We start from the raw sequence: 14,683 nt of genomic DNA on the forward strand, positions 1-14,683 counted from the left end.
GGAAGGAAAAAATAAGAGTAGGAGCAGAAATATATGAAATAGAAAAGAAATAATACAGCTAGAATTTGATAAAAAATAAACAATTCTAATCAAGAACATAAAAATTAATATCAATGGAAAGGAAGTTATTGAAATAATTCTACAGATGCTAAAAATATGTTATGGTAATATGACAATTGTATACCAACATATGTGACAACTTATATAACATGGTCTATATTAGAGAAGGATCCATGTGCTGCAGAGAAGACAATGTATTCAGTTATTGACGGATGAAATATACTATATGTCTGTTAAGTCTAAACTATCAGTTGCATTTTTTATTTCTATAGCTTCTTTATTTAGTTTTTGTTTGGAGGAGGATAAGGCATTTCTAATTCCTAGGTTAAGGTGATTTTTATTCTGATGCCCTTTCTTTGCATTTCAAGGAGTATTTGATAGAAATGATTTGTGAACTTTAAGAAAAGCAACTTTCTCCCATTCTTTCCCCAGGACCTGGCATTAGGGCAGCCAGGAGTTGCTGGTTGTTCAACCACACTGGAAAAATGTGTGAAATTGATCCTAGAAACCTGGGGGTCATGGGTTCCAGATCACCAGATGTAAATCTCATCCTTCTAAATTGTTAGGTCACTTTGTGAAGCCATTAGACTATTCTGGGCTTTCCTATTTGGCTATTCTTGTTGTCACATGTGATTCTTTGGCCAAACACTTGAACTAAGCCTGTTTTGCCCCTTTAAAGTGTCCCTATGAGAACAGCATAAAAAACAAGTTATTATGGACACATTGTAGATGGTGTACAAGATCCACTATATACAGACTTACAACCACAAATATTGAGCTAAGTGCATCTGAAAGGAGTCAAGGAGTGGGCAATTGCTGACGAGAGAGAGAGAGAGAGAGAGAGAGAGAGAGAGAGAGAGAGAGAGAGAGAGAGAGAAAGAGAGAGGGGGGTGGTGGGGGGAGGGAGCATGTAAAATCTAGCACCATCAAATTCAACCAAATACCAGGGCTGGATTTTTCAAAGAACCAGATAATGCCTGTTTTATGGCCATTAATAACATTTTAGTTATATAAACAGAGATAAGAGTAATAAAAAATAAATTCAGCTTTATAGGCTAATCTGATTGCCAACAGAGTTCAGAAATGAACTTTCTCATTGTGCACATGGCATTGCCTAATGGACCAGTGACCATTCTGCAGTCCTCTCCCCAAACTTCCATTTCCCTTTTATGGAGAGTCCTTAGTTCTGCCAGATCCGCAAGCTATTCCAGGGAGGCAGATTCTTTGGTTTCCCCTTTAAAGCTCTTTGATTGTGCCTCTGGTAGTTAATGCACCAAATGGTCTTCAGGGGCATTTCCTATGTGTGCTCTGCAGCTAATCAGGGTGCCTGGGCCTACTGTTTTCCTACCTCTGTGTTTTCCACATGTTTAAGGGCTCAGTTCAAACACCAGTCTCATCAATTTTGGAGAGGCATGGCAGAGTGTCTGTTTCGAACAGAGATTTTCCAAAGGATATCCTGTAGTAGATAAATCATTTCATTAGGCCAGGTTCCCTTTTCAAACCAGGAAGCACAGTGCCTGCCATGTAGGAAAACCCAGATAATGTTGTTATGGCTGTTCTCAGAGCACTTGTAAATATTGTTGTCAGTGTCTTTTATACAAGTTCCATCAAGATTATGTTTAAACATTGACAGCTTAATTATGTGTTTTAAAGCTTTGTTTATGGACAGCTGATAGGGAAGCCGTGACATGAGTCCTTTGCATGTGGCAATGACCATCTTCTTCCCGCAATGTCTCCTCCAGTTGATCACTCCTCATGCCATCCGTGTGCAGACACCTCCGCGGCACATCCCTGGAGTTGTGGAAGTCACATTGTCCTATAAATCCAAGCAGTTCTGCAAAGGGACACCGGGCAGATTCATTTACACAGGTAAGAACTGCCGTGCATGGGGACTGCAGGGCTGTCTTGGCCTGTACGGTCTTTCACTTTCTCTCATAAGCACAAGTGTGTGTGTGTGCGTGTGTGTGTGTGTGTGTGTGTGTGTGTGTGTGTGTGTGTGTGTTAAATCTAGTTTCCGTTAAGACCTACTTTCTTTCCCCATTTCACCAGATGTATGACCAGATGAGATACTTTGATTATTATTAAAGAATTCATCTGGGTGTCTATGTTGAAATAACTGGTTGGATATCTAAAGCACAGCATGAGGAATAAAAGGAAGAGTAGTTGCTAGACAATGCTGAGGTCTCTCTGGAGGTTAAGCCAACTACTAGGATTTGCTTGCTTATGGAGTAGGGGGTGTGCTTTTTAACTCTCTTATAGCTTGCTTGTAGTATTTGTATTAAATACAGTTAGTAGTTTTCATGTTTAATTCTGGGCTGGTGCCTTTTCCCCCAGTCAACTGCATTTTGTACTCCCAAAACAGCCTTGGCACAAGGACCCTCCTTGTGGTAAGAAGCTAGGGTTACAGGGTGAATATGAATTTCCTCCCATCACATGCAGGGAACCAGGCAGGATCTGGAAAGGCAGGAAGTGGAAATGCACCCAGTGCATAGTCTGAGTGCCCCCCCCCCCCCCCCCCCCGCCGCCCAGCTCCCTGCCATATTGTAGTGTGCAAACCAAACACCCAGGGATCTTTTTTAACAGTTGGGATTCTGCTGGAGTAGGTTTGGGGCAGAACCTGAGACTCCTCGTTGCTTACAGCTTGAAAACAAGAGCACACTGCAGGTCAAAGGACCCCATGTGGAGTAGCGAAGTTTGGGGGCCCTCTGCTCGGTATCAGTCATCCCTAGCCAGCTTTCTCCACAGGCTGGTTTCAGGTCTTGTCGACTCTGCGAAGGACCTCAAGGCCAGAGTACATACAGAGGGGAAGCTTTCACACAAAGAGATTCCAGAGAAGTAAAGGAATAACTGTGTTAACACATCCTAATTATAACCATACAATTAAAGGGACAGATTTTATTTTGCCCTGACATTTGCCTTAAAGCATCTTTCCCATGTATTTTAATACTAGAAGCAAAACCAAACGTGTATCTTAGTCAGTCTCTTTCTCTCAAAATTATAAAAACAATTAATGCATCCTGACCCTTGGAAATGCCTCCCAGCCCTTTAAACAAAATGCAGGTTTGGTGCCTGCCTGACGATTAGTTTTAGTTAATTGAAAATTATAGGATTGACCCAAGAGGAAAATTTTGTTTGCACTCCAATCACTTTTACAAATTAAGGAAAATTACCACAATTTTGTTTAGCTAAGGTTTCACACTGAGTTCAAGAAATTAGCTCCGCTATCCCAACAAAGTCAGCACTTTGTTAGTGAGCACTTGAAAAAATAATAGTCTATCTGGAGTTTTGTGGTGTATACAAACGAAGCATAGAGAAAGCTATGATGCTTTATAGAAGTAGGCCAAGTGTTTTTAATTAGGCTCATTGGTTCAGCGTAAGTTTTGAAGAACAATCAAACTAGCAGATTAGCTGTTTCTTTTAAAGCTAGGATTTCTTGCCATTCATTTTTCCCATGAGAACTTCCACATAGCACTATTTTTTTTTTTTTTTACAAGCCTCATTATGGGTCTGCAGGAAAAGGACCAATTGAAATTTCTGATACTGTAACATTCCCCACCATCATTCCAATGGATGGGAGTTTTTCACAATGTTCCTCACTGAACTCGGTGTTCTGGAACATATTACAAAACCACAGAGGCCAATGTTTTCTCTGAGGAGTTTGGACTCTGTTTTTGGCCGAAAACATTTTAGGCCTTGCTGGCTGCTTATTTACTCTGCTATTAAGAACAAGAAAAGGAGAAGAAAAAGAAGAAAATGCTTGTGTAGTGGGAGGTACAGGAGGCAATCAGCCATGGTTTCCGCTTTGGTGACAATGTCCCTGCCCATTAATGGTTCCATTTTGTGGTCAGGTCTCATTTAGAAGAAATTATTTTTAATCAGTGTTCAACAAAATATCCCCTAGAGCCACCTGGCCGTAAAAGTTAAAAAAAAAAAAAAAAAAAGTCATCCCCATTAAATTACTTAAGTTCTCAAAAGAAAATAGCTAGGGACCCATCATTATTTGGGATTTTTTTTTTTTTTTTAACCATTAAAAAAATTGCCGTCAATTTAAAGAAATCACATCTGGGAAAACCTGTATCAGACTGGAATTAAGATCAAAGATAAAAGCAGTAGATTTGCAAATCTAAGAAAGGAGTGAAGAGAAAGAATGATAATTTGGTGTGTGTAAATGTGAGTCCATGTGTGGGAAACTTAAAATGGGAAAAGAGGTCCCAGCGGTCCTGCTTGAAATGGTGGGCAAAGCACAAGAAGACTTAGTTTTCTAAGTATTCTAGGAAGAGCCTCATGTTACCCTGTGTTGGAAAATAAAGATTTGAAGAAACTGGTACAAACACTTCCTCACCACAATTGTTGGCTGTTAACGGTTTCTGTGACATATCCTCATTTCTAACAAAAGCAATCTCTGTTAATTGGTGAAGCGGCACATGGGCCTCATAATCATTAGCATTAAAGGCTTCTGCAGAGGGACCCTTGTTCAGGGCTGGGGCTACTGTCCCCTGTGATTTACTCAGTTTACCTCTCTGCCTGTCACCACTTACTAGTGAAGGCATGGAGAGGGGCTCGTAAAACCTTTCTGTTCTTTGTATCCAAACAACTGCTCAGGTCCTTGTAAATGTACAGCACCCCTCCTCTGTCCACCCACAGAAGTTCACACTTCATTTTCTTTAATATCCATAGTATTTCAAGATGTGAGCCTTGATTTTCTGAATTGGGTGAGCTAACCCTCTTGTTTCTTAGCAGAATGTCGCTTGGAATTTTCCCCTTTTAAAAAAAAAATAGCACCCCCAATTAAGGGAGTCTTGCAGCTTTCAAAGTGTTTAAGAGCGAGCTTGAGTGTATAGATATGGAAGGTTCTAAAAACCTATACTTAAAAAAAAAAAAAAAAAAAAAAAAGCATATCACCCAGACAGCATCCTGATCTACTCTATGCAAATAAAGGTAGACTTTTGGGGAGGGGTGGAGAGAATTTGACTACAGGCTGTCCCCCCCTGTAAGGATGGGGAGAACACCCTCTATCATTGGCCCTTCAGACCAGAGTCACACAAGGAAGTCTTGTCTTCCAGATGTACGATGCTCTGATGCTCTTATGTTTGTAGTTTTGATGGAACAAAAGCTGAATGGCACATTCCAGAATTTACTTTATTGTGTTGTCACTCTTAGACAAGGATCTAAAAGCCCTTTCTAATCACAGGATTGTTTTTCAAGTTCTAGGACCATGTGTCTGACCCGGCTGGCCCCAAATCTACCATCCCTCCACTGCCACGTGTGGGTCTCCCTAACACCTTCAATGTTCTCACAGCTGATTTTCTTGCAGTTGTTAGATCCTTAAGCAACTTGCAAATCTCTTACAATCATGATCTCTTCCACTAAGCCCTGAGTGTCCTTGAATGCTGATACAAGATACTTAGAAGCTTTTAAGTGCTCCTTCAAGGTTCTTAGAATTGGTTTTCCTGATAAGAAGTGGCCAAATCTAATTGCAGGTTTTGCCTTCGTTCTAGTTACTTCCCCATGGAAGAGACCTCCGTGGGGAAAAGGTGAGTGGAAGAGTGGGCCACAGGATGGTGTTTGAGGAGCTTAATATGCTCTGCGAGCTCTTCATTACCTGCTGTCCTCAAACTTGGAGTAGTCTCCATTAATGATCACCTAAGGGCCCAGATGTTTAGTTAGGACACCGCTCAGATCCTTTCTACCACCCAGTGTCCCATTTCAGACATTTTCCACCCAACTTCCAACTAATCCAAGCCTTTGCATAACAGTCTCAGAATTTACCTTGAAATAAAAATTCTCCCTGGGAATACCTTCTGGTTGTTCCCTGTGCCCAGAATAACCCCACATATCTCACCCGCACACAGTACACTGCTGTGTGTGAGGAGGGGTCATTTTGGCCCAAAATGCTCTATGGTCCTTGCTGACTTTTATGACTTTCAAGTTTTCCTTTCCTCCTCCTCCTCCTCCTCCTCCTCCTCCTCCTCCTCCTCCTCCTCCTTCTTCTTCTTCTTCTTGCTACTTCCTTTATATTCTGATCTGTGTATATGTGCTTTGTTTTATCTTTCATCCTCTCCTCCATTTGTCCCTCTCCTTCTATCCTCTCTTTTTTCCCCTCTTCCCATCTTTTCCTTCCTCACTTCTAAGAAGACAGAACAGCATAGTGATGGATGTTTGGGTTCAAGATGGTGGATATAGGTTGAAGTCTTGTCTTTATCAGTTACTGGAGAGGTATTCTTGAGACACTGTATGATAGTTCTGAACCATAGTCGCCTCATCTTTATAAGAGGATAAAAATAACTTGCTAAGGTTGTTTTTAGGATCAGGAAATTTTACGTATGGCACCTAGAAGGAGTCCAGATACTGGTAGTTTCTACTAACAAATAAATGGTGATTACTCTTTTTACTTATTCATTCCTTTGCTGCTGACTCTCTACCTAAGTTGTTTATTAGCACCAGCTTCCTAGAGGTCTAAGAAATGTCCTTTAGAATTTATAATAATAGAATTATAGACATCAGAAAATTAAAGAAACAAATAACACTAATCAACCTCAAATTTACAAGGCAAAGTGTGAAATATCACACTTTGTATATCAAGAAAAAAGGTTTATAAATGTAAATATAACCGTTTGGTTATATATTACTGTATTTTCTGTTGCAATAACAAAACACCTGAAATTTCATACTTACTTATAAAGAAAAGAGGTTTATTCAGCTCACAGTTTTGGAGATTGAAAGTGCAAAATCAAATGATCCCATTTCTTTAGCTTCTGGTAAGGCCTGTTGGCAGCATCACAACATGGTGGACGGCATAGTAGCGGGAGCATATGTAAGAGCATTACATGACAAGACAAGAAGTCAGAGGGATTCAGGGGTTAGGCTCACTCTTTTTGTAATGGCTCACTCTTATCATGATCCCATAAGAATTACATTAATCCCATGTAAGTGTTGTGCCCCTAATGACCTAATTACCTTCCACTAAGTGCCACTTCTTTGTAGAGTCACATTGAGTGCCAAGCTTTCAGTACATGAATCCTTTGGAGGACCAACCATGTCCAAACCATAGATCATAACAAATGTTTGCTTGGGAATGGCCTCCAACAATAAATATTTTTTGATAAGTCAGCCGTGATTTGATTTGAAAACTTCTCTGGTGTATAGATTATTTTTCAGTAACAAAACATGCCTATTCTTCTGTTTTTCATCTCAAATGTGGACCTCTCCTCTAGAGGCAACAGTACTTCAGGTGCAGCCATCCCCAGCCCACTTCAGGTGTTCAGGTTACAATCAGCTTCAGCTCCCAGTTCAAGAGGTTGCAGGCCAGAAAGCTCTGTGCTTAGTTCTTGGGAACCTCCTCCACATAATGGAAGCTGCCACTTGGGAATGAACAAAGTGATCAGTGTTAAGGGAGAAGTGGAGAGTTAGAGCCTAATGAATCTCCTGCTTTTTAGCTTTTTCTTACACTGATTCATTGCCAAATTAAGCTTCTGAAAAGCCACTTTCTTATCATTGCCCTGCAGAGAAACCTTCCTTGTTTGCTCACTGTGTGTCAGATATAGTCCAAAGCTCTGCACTTGGCATTCACAGTGCACTCCACTCTGGGAGCTGTATTTTCTCAGCTCCATTCAAGCCTGTCTCCTTACTGTGCCTCAAGCTCACTCCATAGTCAGCTACTTTGAACATATTAATTCCCCTTTGCACAAGTGCAGTTCAAACTCTTTCCTCTGAGCATTCCCTGGCCACTGTGGTGCAGTGGAGAACATTTGGCCAAGAGCAGAGGCCTGAGTTCTAGCCCCAGATTTTCTCTTGACTGGCTACAAGACTTACAACAAGTTGCATATGTACTCTGGACTCCAGTTTCTACATTGTAAAATGAGCCAATTGGACTAAGTGACTTCGATATTCCCTGTGGTTTGTCTTGATTGACAGGAAGAGTAACTGTCGTTGGATCTCTTTTGTTCCGTGTTCATCACCACTTCCTTATGCCCATAGCTCCCTTGTTATGTTCTTAGGTAGAAAAATCAGAAAAAGTGATGCACCAACTTCATGAAGAAAGAAATACCCCTCCCCAATATTACACCCCTTTTACATTGTGTTGAAGCAAGTTGACTCAGTATCTTACTCTCAATAGATGTTTTCTAATAATTGATTGACATATTGCCCAGGATCAATGGGTCCTCATTGATTTTTGTGCTCTGGATGACACAGGATGTAAATAAGAGCTGTTAATTAAGAATCTATCCCTTTTCACTTGACATTTTCATGCACAGAACCTAGTAGTTGGGATTTCTGGTAATGAACAAATGGGATTAGATTTATACTATAAATATTCTTTATTTTCTCATCTGTAGACATATTTTAATAGTACTTTTATTTAAGGAGCAAATAGTCAATATAAGTAATGCAATCCTGACAATTCCTGATCCAGTATGAATGTTCCCCCCAAATAAACCCATATGTGAAAAACTGAGTGTTATTTCCATTGAAAATCCAAACAAATGATCACTGGAGCATACTCAGATATTATATCAGTTTTCATGATTAAACTATTATTTCTTTTTTGGTATTAGTGTAGGAAGCAGAGTCCTGGGTTTTAGTTCTGATCTTACCACTGTCTTTATTTATTTACCTCAGGAATGTCTGCAGATTGCTTGTTCTCTTCTAGGCAATGTTCCAAACCAGTTCTTATCAACATCCTCAAATGGCATTCAGTAAACCAGACACAGTTCTGTTTTCATTGACCTTATAGTCTAAGAGTAAATTTGGATCTTTTTAAAAATTAATTAAAATTAATTAATTAATTTGTTCTAATTTGTTATACATGACAGCAGAACGCGTTTTAACTCATTATACCAAATGGAGTACAATTTTTCATTTTCTGGTTGTATACACAAAGTAGAGCACACCATTTGTGTCTTCATACATGTACTTAGGGTAATGATGTCCATCTCAATGTAGCATCTTTTCTACCCTAAATCACCCTCCCTTTTCCTCCCTCCCTCCTCTCTTTTGTCCTATCCAAAGTTCCTCCATTCCTAGGGGGAACATGGATCTTAGTAAGTTTACTATTTTAGACCTGAAAAGGGTCCAGAGACACAAGAACTAGTTTCAGATAAGCTCATGATGAAGAAACTGTAAAGGGCCAATCAGAGAGATCTCTCCCTCAGGAAAAGTCGTGTATACTCAAGTTTGAAGGATGGTGAATAGTTAGCAAGGGTTGAGGTAGGATGGGGTCCAGGGAAGCTGAGTGTTCCAGAAGGTGGAACCTGCAAGGAGGCACTGAGTGGGAGCAATGTGGCATCTTGAAGGATTATGAGAAGTCTAGCTAGGCTGAAGCATCAAAGGGAGGAGGAGAATCTTGAGGGAGAAGGTTGAAGACGTGGGCAGGGAGAAGTACCTGGAGAAGAGTTTGGTGGTTATCTTCAGAGTAATGGACAGTTCTTTCATTGTTTGCGATGATACTGCAAGACATCTGGACATGACCATATCTACATTTCAGAAGTAAAACAACTCTGGCCAGCTGCAACAGTGGAGATGAGTGGATGTTGGAAGACCTCTTAGGAGGTCATCATAGTTAGTCCAAAAAAGAGATTCAGCATCTTCAATTGAGGAGGTAATGGATGGAGATGGAAGTTAAGAGAATTCCAGAGGAAGAAATAACACTGAGATGCATTCGATGTAGGAGGGAGATGAGGGAGACAAAGAGTTTAAGGCCACCAGATTTTTGTCTTCCTCAGCTTGGCATGGTGGGGTCATCTCTCTGAGCTTCCCAAGTGCCTTGTGATTATCCATGAGAGAATGGGCATAAAAAATGTCTTGCAGAGGGTGACATTCTACACATATGTTAATTGTTATGAAGACAGGCCTAAGCAAGCTCGGGAAGAATGGGGGGAGAGGAAGGCAAGAATGTGTTTTCTTTTTTTATCAGATTGTTTTCACTTAGGATTCTGCTGAAAGAGGGCTGCCTAATGAACACTTGACTAGTAGTTCTGCCTTCATGGTGTCCTAATTGGAAAAGACCCAGTAAGAAAGAAAATTTTACAGGCTGTTCCTCTCCGTAGTTCTTTAACATGACTCCAAATGAGCCATTTACACACAAAGGAAAGAATTCAAGGCAGAGGGAATGTTTATTCTTTCTGCTTTTGTGATACAAAGAATGGGTACCAGTCTTCCTCTCCACTGAAAGGAGTTTTGTTTTGTTTTGTTTTTAACAAAATGTGATCTTTAATTTTCAGATCTGATGTACATTTTGATGTTCTCAGTGATTCTGAGTCTGCTGGCACTTACACGGTTAAACACTTGGTACCATAGTGGGCACACTGACTGCAACCAAAATCACTAAAAGTAGCCATTGCACTTCAGTGACATCTATAAAATGCAAGCCATTTCTGCAAAGAATAAAGCCTGTCTGAAGGAAGCATGTTATTTTGCATATTTTATGTATACGCTTTCCAAGAATTACGACCTTTCTTTCCTATTTGGAGTGGAGTATAATCAGGGCTTGAGTAGCTAGTGTAACAGGATCATTAAAAGGGATATTTTCACTGACATTAGAGGTCTAAATGGCCACGAGGCCCTATATACAACCTTGGCTTTCTCCCGTCTACCCAGAGTTAATAAGTGATAAGGCCGGGAGAGAGATAAATCACAGAAATCCCTGTCCAAAGAAAACATATTGACTACAGCCAAGCAAATAACAGGCCATAAGGAACAATCCCATTTATCATTCATGTAATAGGGACATAAAGTATTTCCTACCCATGAAACCGTATAGGAGTAAAAGGCAGATAAGCTGCCCAATCTAAGGCATGTGATTTGGTTATTAAGGGACATGAACTATTTGTCACATGGCTTTAATCTTTAAGATGTGTTGCCATTTCTAAACTATAAATTTCGGGTAAAGGATTAGAAAGCTATTAACAATAAAGGTAGGAACCGAGCTTTATGTGTATTCTTGCCAGTGTCATGCAATACAATAAAGTCTTGAACCTCTAATCTTTTTAGTATGATATAACATGATTTGGTTTTCAAAGCCAATAAACTATTGGAAGTTTTTAAGGATAATTTTTTTTGGTTATGGTTGTTTTTTTGTCCAGCAGCCTTGTGATAAATTAACCCTTCAACTTTTAAACTCTATATCTTGAATTTTATCTAATATCTTGGAGTAGGAAGAGGAAGGGAAAGGTAACATCTTTTTCTGAGAGTTATTCCTGATATTTGTAGAGGGTTCTTTTTCATTTCATTTGTTTGCAGTGGTGTGGTCTGTTCATGGTTAGAGCTCAGAGATAATGGTGCCCACTATAGCATTAAAACTGTTTTTTTTTTCTTTATTGCAAAATACTACCTACGGATTTCAGATAATTTAGGAAGCACCAATTAAAAATAATTAAAATGAGAATAGCATGCCCCCATTATTTCTTGTTTTAAAAATATAAACAATAAATGTGAGGTGTTAATATTATTTCTTAAAAATATATATTTTATCTGTAGATGGACACAAGGCCTTCATTTTATTTCTTTATTTTTATGTGGTGCTGAGGATCAAACCCAGTGCCTCACACGTGCTAAGCAAGTGCTCTACCACTGAGCTACAACTCCAGCCCAAAATTTTTAATGATAGGTATCTCACAGACCTTTTTCCTATGCATAGATCTACTTCATCACCAAATTAGAGGGATATTTTACATAATATTATGTAATCTGATTTTTCATTAAGCAATATCATAAATATCAGGGTATTATGAATTTAAAACAATTTCTGGTCTTTGATAATCATTGCATGCCTCATGGGACCTTATGATGGGGTATGCTCTTACCTCCATGTTGAAGCAGAGGCACGTTGAGTTGGGTTCTTGTCTCTTTTTGTTTTTTGCTTTGGACAATCTGCAGCAGAGGGTCAGTAGTCATATACCTGGACAATGTGAGGTCAGAAGGCTGAGACTGACACCTCAGATGGAATTCATGAACTATTCTCAAATAAGTGAGAGTGTGTTGCTCCAGGACCTTATGTCCTTAGAGGCTGGGGCCAGCTCCCAAAAGAACATTCTGCAAAAACAGCATGGAGCTGTTTCCACCCTCAACCTCCAGAGTCAAGGAGTTCCATTTGCTTATTCTCCTGTTCCACAAAGCACACAGTTCTTTCCATAAGTAATGCTGGAACACATCTAAAATCTTTACCACACCTGTGAGTTCATCAAATCCAACATCACAATGATAAGTAGGGGATTTAGTTCCCTGCCTGGACTCTTCCTGGAATAGAACATTCCAACTCCTCTTGTCTCTCCTCACTCCAGGAACATGCTTTCTTAACCTTTATCCTGCTGCTCCCTCCTACTCCACATTTTCCCCATACTCCTCCTTATCTTGTCTTTCAATTTTATTCCTCTCTATGATCGTGAACTGCAAAGCGTCCTCTACCATGCCACCCTTCCAAGAAACTGTGTTAAGGTGGTGGCCTCTATTATTAGCCCATTTATATGACTAGAAAACTTGCAAAGCTGAAGTGACCTTCCAGGGTTTGCAGTTAGTAGAAGAGGAGCTGGAATTGGGACCCTGACTGAGGAACTCTGCACTGGGTAAACCTCCCAGCTGCTACTTTTTTTAACTTATTTTTATTTTTTTTAGGTGTAGATGGACAAACACAATGCCTTTTAATTTTAATGTGGTGGTGAGGATCAACCCGGGTCCTGCCCGTGCTAGGTGAGCGCTCTACTGCTGAGCCACAATCCCAGCCCCTCCCAGCTGCTACTTTACCTTGTTAATTTGCAGAATTTTCTAACGCCCTGAAATCATGTTAAATGTGGGAGAATGTAGGTATCTCTAGGATCCTAAAATTAGAGACTTCTATAAGTTACAATCTATCATTACAAACATAATGCATGCTAATATAGAAGATTTTTAAAATGCAGAAAAGCAGGAACAAATTATTCATTACCCCACCCCTCAGAGATAATCAGTTATTTGTTTTTGTCTAATCATTTTTCTTTGCTTAATTTCAAGTGTTTTTCTCAGAGTAAATAACAATATATTTATATATTTTTGCATCTGGTTTTATAATTTGAATTATAAAATAAACATTTTCTATATTGGTTCAAATTCTTCCTGGACATACTTTAGTGGAAATATAATCATCCATTTAATGGCTGCACCATAATTTGCTTGTTATTACGTCATCACTGGACAGCACATCTTTTCTTTTTCAGAACATATGTCAGAAGATAGCATGATATTGAATATAAGGGGTGCCCTATTAATGAAATATTAAGGTTTCAGGGTCAAGTTAACCATATTCATATTTGTAACTACTATCAAATTCATATTAATTTTGTTTTGCATACATGTTTAAAATCACAGATATAATTTATAATATTTACATATATAACTTTTCTGCTTTGGGGGTTTTCAACTTTTTTTTTCATACTATTTATAGCCATCTTTGTCAGCAGTAGTTTTTTTTTTTCCAAATCCAAGCCAGAGTCATTTTATCCCATTATATTTTCTTCTATGGAGTTGTTAGAGGTAGAGTTCTCTCTGAATCTATGCGTGGTGCTTTCACTAGAAGTTTTATCCTACATTAGACCTAATTATTTGATGTATTTAAGTTTCCAATCATAATCACTCTCAACAATGCTTTAAGAACTGACCATTAAAAGGCTTGCTTTGAGGAATATTTGTAATGCTGAGAGGCCAACCTCCTAAGAAAACTTACCAAATTTAGGTTAATTTTGTGTTGCTCCTTTTTGCTTTGGCCGACTTCATCTCCTCTGTGACCTTCCTTAACCTGCCATTGACCATGGTTCTTTCAGGCCTCTCTCTACTTAGCTTAAAGTAATTATGATTGAGAAAGTACTTTGTCTTAGGAGAGACTTTAAAATGTTCCAATCATATAATGAGGGAATTTTTTTTTTTTTTTTTTGGAGGGAACATCTCTCTATACTTCAGCACAGTGTTTTTTCCTTTCCTATTATTCACTTGCCGTATGTTAATCCTCCATCCAGATTGAATCATCTGTACATGTAGTGTTTTCGATTTGTATAAGGTCGGCTTGCCCTTTTCAGTGGGCTTCAGACTGTGCAAGGTACTGAAAGTACAAGTGGTTACCACCCTGTGAATATGAGGTTTGCAATTTTCCGTCATCTTTCTCCGTGGTGAGAGGCTGACAGAAGCTGGACCCCCTCAATCATGGGCAGAAACAAAAACAGAAGAGCAAACTTCCCCTCGTACCGACTGCACCCCGACCTCACACATGTAATTGTTCATCTTTTTCCTGTTAACAGCAACTGTGGTTAGCTTCTTTACCACACAGGTGGAAGGCTGGACCTGCTGGGCAGAGCCACCTGGGATTAGCATCAGTGGTTAGCATCAGGAAGCACCAACTCCCAGTCAGTATGGAGTTAATTTAGAACTTTGTTTAATACCAAAAATACATTTACATTTAAATATCTGTACAGAGGATGATCTCTCCAGTCATTAGACACACACGCATAATTTCCTTTAGTTTTAACTGACTTTCAAAATAGCTTCGAAGGCAGGCGACTTGTTGAGTTGTTGGCAGATTTTGGTGCAGGATGGTCTCTGAAGGATGTTTTGAACAAGCTTTTTGGTTTTGCATTTCTCCAATTTCTTCAAGATGAGAAAA

At 39.4% G+C, this 14,683-nt stretch overlaps 1 protein-coding gene across 7 annotated transcripts in view; it reads left to right on the forward strand.

Moving 5' to 3' along the window:
* The window catches only part of Ebf1 (EBF transcription factor 1), a 377,119-nt gene that overhangs the window by 295,843 nt on the left and 66,593 nt on the right, over positions 1–14,683 (forward strand). For all 7 annotated transcript variants that reach the window (XM_076856387.2, XM_076856388.2, XM_076856389.2 and 4 more), the window contains exon 10: positions 1,803–1,929. In XM_076856387.2, the coding sequence (XP_076712502.1) occupies positions 1,803–1,929 (127 nt within the window). The remainder of the gene's footprint in view (positions 1–1,802; positions 1,930–14,683) is intronic.

Source organism: Callospermophilus lateralis, chromosome 5 (genome assembly GCF_048772815.1).
Source record: "Callospermophilus lateralis isolate mCalLat2 chromosome 5, mCalLat2.hap1, whole genome shotgun sequence".
Taxonomy (NCBI): Eukaryota; Metazoa; Chordata; class Mammalia; order Rodentia; family Sciuridae; genus Callospermophilus; species Callospermophilus lateralis.